The sequence below is a fragment of the Nansenia antarctica genome (genome assembly GCF_963989245.1).
Source record: "Nansenia antarctica genome assembly, chromosome: 14".
NCBI lineage: Eukaryota > Metazoa > Chordata > Actinopteri > Argentiniformes > Microstomatidae > Nansenia > Nansenia antarctica.
This window is the reverse complement of record NC_137684.1, coordinates 30,432,140-30,439,639: the sequence shown is the minus strand read 5'-3', so window position 1 is coordinate 30,439,639 and position 7,500 is coordinate 30,432,140. Positions and strand designations below refer to the sequence as shown.

General features: G+C 50.5%; 2 protein-coding genes across 2 annotated transcripts in view; both read right to left on the bottom strand.

The window, feature by feature from the left end:
• Positions 1-7,500, bottom strand: part of egln2 (egl-9 family hypoxia-inducible factor 2) — a 646,007-nt gene that overhangs the window by 11,540 nt on the left and 626,967 nt on the right. The window lies entirely within an intron of this gene.
• Positions 1-7,500, bottom strand: part of met (MET proto-oncogene, receptor tyrosine kinase) — a 66,452-nt gene that overhangs the window by 11,292 nt on the left and 47,660 nt on the right. Inside the window, exons 12-14 of the mRNA XM_080544782.1 lie at positions 5,141-5,297; positions 3,100-3,240; positions 1,923-2,159 (exon numbers count right to left, since the gene is read on the bottom strand). Of these exons, the coding sequence (XP_080400908.1) occupies positions 1,923-2,159; positions 3,100-3,240; positions 5,141-5,297 (535 nt within the window). The remainder of the gene's footprint in view (positions 1-1,922; positions 2,160-3,099; positions 3,241-5,140; positions 5,298-7,500) is intronic.

The window sequence follows — 7,500 nt, the reverse complement described above, 5'->3', positions numbered from 1 at the left end:
CTGAGGGAACAAGAACACAGGGAGTCAGACGAGCCCGTCGGCCATTCAAGCACTTGTCTTTTACCGCTAGCGCCACAGTGAGACGCTGTGGTGGGATACAAGACGTCTTGTTCATATTATTGCTTTTAGAGGAGGATTATTTTGCCCCGAGGCGCCAATCGAAGGTCAGTTTTATAGTTTCCTGATTCTCCACATTTCATGATTTGCGTTTCGAAATTAGCTTAACTTTTATGGAAACACCCAGCCTGATTCGCATTTCATGATTCGCATTTTCAAAAATATTTTTTATGGAAACACAACTATTGTGACTTGAGGAGGGAATTGGGAAGCTTCCCAGATGCATGCATACACCCTCCTAAGACCTCTTCATCCCCTCAACGCCCTGTACAGTTTGTCTACCGTAAATAATAATAATAATACATAATTCTTCCTTCTTCCAGCATTATGACTACCACTGGCCCCTGGCCCTAGTATAGATTACGTTTCCTTGCTATGACTGACAGATAGATGATTCAATTACTTGAGAGCCCCATCTCCTCAGGCTACACCTTAACTGTCCCTCCTAAAATCTCTCTGTCCCCTCCCCCTTCACCCCCCTGTACAGTTTCTCTACTGTAAATAAATATGTATATTATATACAATTCTAATTCTTCCTTCTTCTAGTATCATGACTGCCAATGGCTGGTTTCATGAACACAACAATGAGTTCAGTGTTCTTCAGTGGCCTTCCCAGTCACCGGATCTGAAACCAATAGAACGCCTTTGAGATGTCGTAATAATAATAATAATAATAATAATAATAATAACTTGGATTTGTATAGCGCCTTTCATAAAACCCGAGGACGCTTTACAATTCTAATGGTCAGACGGACAAAACAGAAAACAAACAAAGCAAAACAGAAACAGTGACTAGGGGCCAAAGGCCTTGGTGAACAGATGGGTTTTAAGGGCTGATTTGAAGGAGTCCAGGGTGGGGGCGTTGCGGATCACTATGGGGACAGTAGAACAGGAGATTCACAGCTTGCACCTGAAAGTGCACCTGAAAAATCTGCCAATGAACAAGCGGGAGAGAAATCTCCCTGGCACTTTCCTATCCCAGGTTACCCCCCGGCTCAACAACGGACACTTTGGAATTCTACCCAGGAACCCACAAGGCCGGAACCCTGGTTCAGAACACTGCATTCCTCCAAGGGGTCTGACTCCAGGGGGTTGGAGGGTGGTTGTAAACCACAACACAATGTTGGATGACTTTTTATGTCTGGTGGTCGAAGCGTTGTGGTTTGATAATGTGAGCAATTAGGTTCTTTGTGGAGTATTTCATGTTTAAGCTTTATACCCCAGGGTGATGGCTTCTCTGGGATGACTTCAGCTGTGAGGCCACAGGTGCTTTAATGGCTTTTTACAGTGAGAGTGTGTGGTGTGTTACATATGTGTGTGTGCGTTGTTAGATGTGTGAGAGTGTGTGTGTGCAGGAGTGTAGAAGAGTGTTGTGTCTACTTTGTACATGTGTGTGCATATCCATATATATACTGTATGTCTGCATGGATGGATGCTAACCTAGATGGGGGTGTTTGTATCAATGTTAACGTACATACAGTAGAAGTGTGAATTGTGGTGTGTGTGTGTGTGTGTGTGTGTGTGGTGTGTGTGTGCGCGTGGTGTGTGTGTGCCTACTGTGTGTGTGTGTGTGTGTGGTGTGTGCGGCCTACTGTGTGTGTGTGGTGTGTGTGTGTGTGTGTGGCCTACTGTGTGTGTGTGTGTGTGTGTGTGTGTGCCTACTGTGTGTGTGTGTGTGCCTACTGTGTGTGTGTGTGTGTGTGCCTACTGTGTGTGTGTGTGTATGTGTGCCTTTAAGGCTTTTTAAGACCAGTGCGGGAACCCTGGTGTGTGTTTTCTCAGGTCAGTATTCCAGCATCACTCACCTCTGCCGATCACCTGGCTGAGGTGCAGGAGGAGGTGTTCCCTGGCGATGACGACGCGCTGCACCTCCTTCAGCAGGTCTGGGTGGAGGCAGGACGGGTCGATGTGCAGGAGGGGCGACACCAGCTCCCCGTCTGCCCCCATCACCATCCCCCGCAGGGGGGACAGCAGCTCCCCGTGGCCCCCGTAGATGGGGGGCGGCCCCCCTCGACATGTCTCAGGCCTCTCTGCTCCCTGGTCTGAGACACACACACACGCAGACACATGCACACACACACACACACACAGACGCAGACACACATACACAGACACACGCACGCAGACACACATACACACAGACACACGCACATGCACACACACACACACACACACACACACACACACACACCGTGAGAGAGGTCAATGGTCAATTGTTATTGGGGTGATCTGGGAGTTCACAGTGTGTCACATGATCAAAGAGAGATGTCTTCAAAGAGAGAAAGGGAGGAAACTTGAGCTGTCAAGCCATGCAGGCTAGAAAAGAAAGAAAGAAAGGCAGTTTCTCTTTCTTTCTTTCTTTTGTTATTGTCAATGCTGCTGTGAGAAGGAGAAATGTAAGGACATTGCACAAGTGATACATTTATGGTTATTTTGAAGACAGGGTGCAAGTGAGACATGGTTAATAGGGTTAGGGTTAGGACAGGAAGGCAGTAAGCGCTGTTAGGTCGACCTGGGTTCAAATATGACTCTAAATCATTTAAGATACTTGTCTGTGCTCGATTGAGTTGGTCTGTCTCAATGGAGGCGACGGAACAATGTAAACCCTGCAGCAGGTATGCTCAAGCACACGTTCAAAAGTATCTGAAAGTATTTGGGAATACGTTTCCACCCAGGTCTGGGTACCCACTCTTCGAAAAAAAAGAGAGTTCCAGAAGGGTTCTTTGGCTGTCCCTGTGGGAGAACCCCTGGAAGAAGAACTGCCTTTTGGTTTCACTTTGAAACCTCTGTGGAAAAAGGTTCTACGTGGACCCCCAAAAGGGTTCTTCAAAGGGGTTCTCCGGACCTACAGGGGCATCTAAAGAACCGTTTCTGGTTCTAGAACACACTTTCTGGTTCTAGAACACACTTTTTTCCCCAAGAGTGTGCTGTTAGATCAGGGGCCAGGGGGGGGGGGGGTACTACAGTAGAGGGGAGACCTACCCTCCAGCAGGGTGGTTCTATAGTCCACGGACTCGTGCGACACCATTTCGTTAGTCGGGCTGACGCTCCGCGCGTTAGCCAGCATGTCCAAGTGCTGAATGTGAGCCCGGCCATCATACCAAACCTTACCCTCAGCCAGATCTATAAACCAGAGACAGGAGAGAGGAGAGGGAGGAGGAGGAGAGGGAGGAGAGAGGAGAAGGAGAGGGAGGAGAGAGAGGAGGAGAGAGGAGAGGGAGGAGAGAGGAGAGAGAGGAGGAGAGAGGAGAGGGAGGAGAGAGGAGAGGGAGGAGGAGGAGGAGAGGGAGGAGGAGAGGGAGGAGACAGGAGAGGGAGAGGGAGGAGAGGGAGGAGAGAGGAGAGGGAGGAGGAGGAGGAGAGGGGAGGGGGAGGAGAGGGAGGAGGAGAGGGAGGAGAGAGGAGGAGAGGGAGGAGAGCCAGGAGGAGGAGGAGGGAGGAAGAGGAGGGGGAGGAGGAGGAGGGAGGAGAGAGGAGAGGGAGGAGGAGGAGGAGAGGGAGGAGGAGGAGGAGGAGGAGAGAGGAGAGGGAGGAGGAGGAGGAGAGAGGAGAGGGAGGAGGAGGAGAGGGAGGAGGAGGAGAGGGAGGAGGAGGAGGAGAGAGGAGAGGGAGGAGAAGGAGAGGGAGGAGAGGAGAGGGAGGAGGAGGAGGAGAGAGGAGAGGGAGGAGAAGGAGAGGGAGGAGAGGAGAGGGAGGAGGAGGAGGAGAGAGGAGAGGGAGGAGAAGGAGAGGGAGGAGAGGAGAGGGAGGAGGAGGAGGAGAGAGGAGAGCCAGGAGGAGGAGAGGGAGGAGAGGGAGGAGGAGGAGAGAGGAGAGGGAGGAGGAGAGGGAGGAGGAGGAGGAGAGAGGAGAGGGAGGAGGAGGAGGAGAGGGAGGAGAGGAGAGGGAGGAGGAGGAGGAGAGAGGAGAGGGAGGAGAAGGAGAGGGAGGAGAGGGAGAGAGTAGGGGGGGGAGAGAGATACAGAGTCGACGAAAGAGGGAAAGATATTTTTTTTAAAGATGAGGAAGAGGGAAAGGAAGAATAGGGAGAGAGAGTAGTAGAGAGAGAGAGAGAGGGGGGACAGATAAATGTAGACAGTGTGGGAGGGAACAGGGAGAGAGGGGACAGATAGAGACAAATGGAGTGAGACAGAGAGACAGAGAGAAAGAGAGAGAGAGAGTGTGGGAGGGAAGAGGGAGAAGAGAGGGGATGAATAAAGGGAAGAGGGGAGAGAGAGAGATCACATTGAGTGAGAGAAGGATAGAGCGCTCCACCAGTGCACCCCATCATCAGCAACCCACCTCAGCAGCAGTGTTGCCAGATTAGGCGTATTCCCGCCCAATTGAGCTACTTATGATCACACTGGGCAGCTTTTAGACTGTGGCTGTTAGGCTGGAAAACAGTCCCATCTGGCAACACTGGTCAGCAGCATCAACCCACACCATCCCACAGCCAGAGGAGCACCAGGGGAACCCTCCACATGTAGTATTACATCATGGTAATACACACACACACACACACACACACTCACACACATGCACACACACACACACACACACACACACACACACACACACACACAGGCAAAAGAGCAGACATATGCCACACACACCCAGTCACACTAATGCACTAATGCACACACACACACACACACACACACACACACACACACACACACACGCACACACACACGCACACACACACACACACACACACAGGCAAAAGAGCAGACATATGCCACACACACCCAGTCACACTAATGCACACACACACACACACACACACACACACACACACAGACGCACACACACACACACACACACACACACGCACACAGACACAGACACAGACACACACACACACACAGGCAAAATTGCAGACACATGCACACACGCACACACGCACACACACACACACACACACACACACACACACATACATACACACACACACACACACAGACAGACAGACACCCACCCACCCACCCACCCACCTACACACCCCCACACACACACACACACACACGCCCCCCCCCCCACATACCGTCGATGTGCTTGTTCCTCCTCTTCCAGACGAACAGGCCGACCAGCAGCAGCAGCAGCAGGCTGACACACACACACCCGGCCAGCAGCCCGCGGTAGTCCTGCTCCTGGGCCATCAGGACCCTGCCCAGGCTGATCGAGGAGGACGCCTGCACCCACTAGAGGAGAGAGGAGGGGGAGGGGGGGGTCAGGTACTACGTACATGTACTAAAGGGGACAGAGTGTTTGAGGTGACGGCCCCAGGACTCTGCCTTGCCCCTAAACGCCAATTAAAGACTCACCTGTTTAGGCAAGCCGGTAGTCAGCTATAGCCATGTTATTTTCCTGTTTATGTTCTGTTTATGTTGTCCCTTTGGGGTGTTCCTCCGTTTTGTTTTTAAATTTCCTTTGACGATGTTTGTTTGCGCTTTTCTTTTCACCCATGTTATCCCATATATTTTGATGTAAAGCAACTGTGCATTCGTGCTGTGAAGGGCGTTATAGAAATAAAGTTTTACTTACTTACTGACTTACATGCAGGTCCCAGATCACAGTACATACCATGTATACATCCATACTGCTCACTGCTGCGTCTCAAATCTCAACCAAACTAAACCCTTCTGCCCTTCTGAGTCCACCGTACAAAAAACACCGTCGTTCTACCAACTCGCTCCCCGACGCATGCACACACACAGATGCACATACGTACACACACACACACACACACACACACACACACACACACACACACACACGCTGCTTAGCGGAGCAGCCAGACCCAGACGGAGGCAGATTGGATCAGGGATATTGTTGCCTCTCCATTATTAGGTTTGGTGGAAATGAGTCTCCTCCTCCGCTGCTCTGAGCTACAGATCCTGGGCAGAAATGTGTGTGTGTGTGTGTGTGTGTGTGTGTGTGGGTGTGTGTGTGGGTGTGCATGGTTGCAGGCGTGAGCGTGTGAGTGAATGAGTGTGTGTGTGTGTGTGTGTGTGTGTGTGGTGGGGTGTGCATGGTTGCAGGCGTGTGTGAGTGAGTGTGTGTGTGGGTGTGCATTGTTGCAGGCGTGTGCGTGTGAGTGAATGAGTGTGTGAGTGAGTGTGTGTGTGTCTGTGTGTGTGTGAGTGTGTGTGTGTGTGTGTGTGTGTGAGTGTGTGTGTGTGTGTGTGTGTGTGAGTGTGTGAGAGAGAGAGATAGAGACTAGCAGGCTGGGGGATATTGCCGGACCTCTCTGGAGATAAGCTCTTCACACCCGAGGCGACTTCTGGTATCATCAGTGATGGAGCTGATAGTATGTGGAGGACAACGTTCTTTTAACAGGGTTCCTACAAGTTTCAACAAGTCACATTTAAGACCTTTTTAACCCTTTTTTAGACCTGTTTAGATCGAGTTTTAGACCTATTCGCGACACCGTATGATAGCTTTTTGTCATCCTCGAGGTGATGAAATCAGGGATTTCACTGCCATACAGACAAAAGAGTGTCTATAAAAAAATAAAAAAAAATAAAATAAAAAGTCTAGGTTTAGAAGAAGGTGATAGAAGAAGGTTTTTCCTTCTATCAATGGCCCCGGGCCTGAGCTGGATTACTCTTCCTGCTACGACTGGTGGATTGATGATTCACTTGCTTAGTCAAATGTATCGATTGTAAGTCGCTTTGGAATAAGGCGTCTGCTAAATGCCAAAAAGTGAATGTAAATGAGAGTCATCGATCACAGGCAGGGACACTGCAGAGGTGTTCTGACAGCAACGCATCTGTCAATACACACACACACACACACACACACACACACACACACACACACACACACACACACACACACACACACACACACACACACACACACACACACACACACACACACACACACACACACACACACACACACACACACACACACACACACACACACACACACACACACACACACACAGGCCTCTCTATGGGAGCAGACAGAGGCAGGGGGACTGAGATGGAACAAGGCCTTCATTGAGCACTGAAGAGGGGCTACTGCAGTGGAACTGGTATAGTGTGTAGGGGGGGGGGTCTGTAGGGGGGGTGAGGGGTCTGTAGGCTACTGGAGTGGTCTCTGGAGTGGTCTCTGTCACACAAGGGTCTGTCTGAAGAGCAGGGCTGAGTGGTCTCAGTGAGGCAGCCAAGCCAAGGTTGGTGGGTTCAGTGATTCAGTCTAAACAGGAGTCGCTATGGGGATGGGAGGGAGGAGGGTGGTGGTGTTCAACTAGGGTGCAGACAGACAGTGAGGGAGTCGGGGCTGTGAATGTGTATGTACGAGCATTTGTTTTAAATCGTTTTTTTAAGTTCAGATGGGCACTGATATGGAAATGACATCAATATCAGTTACGTTCTTTTGATGTGATATCGATAT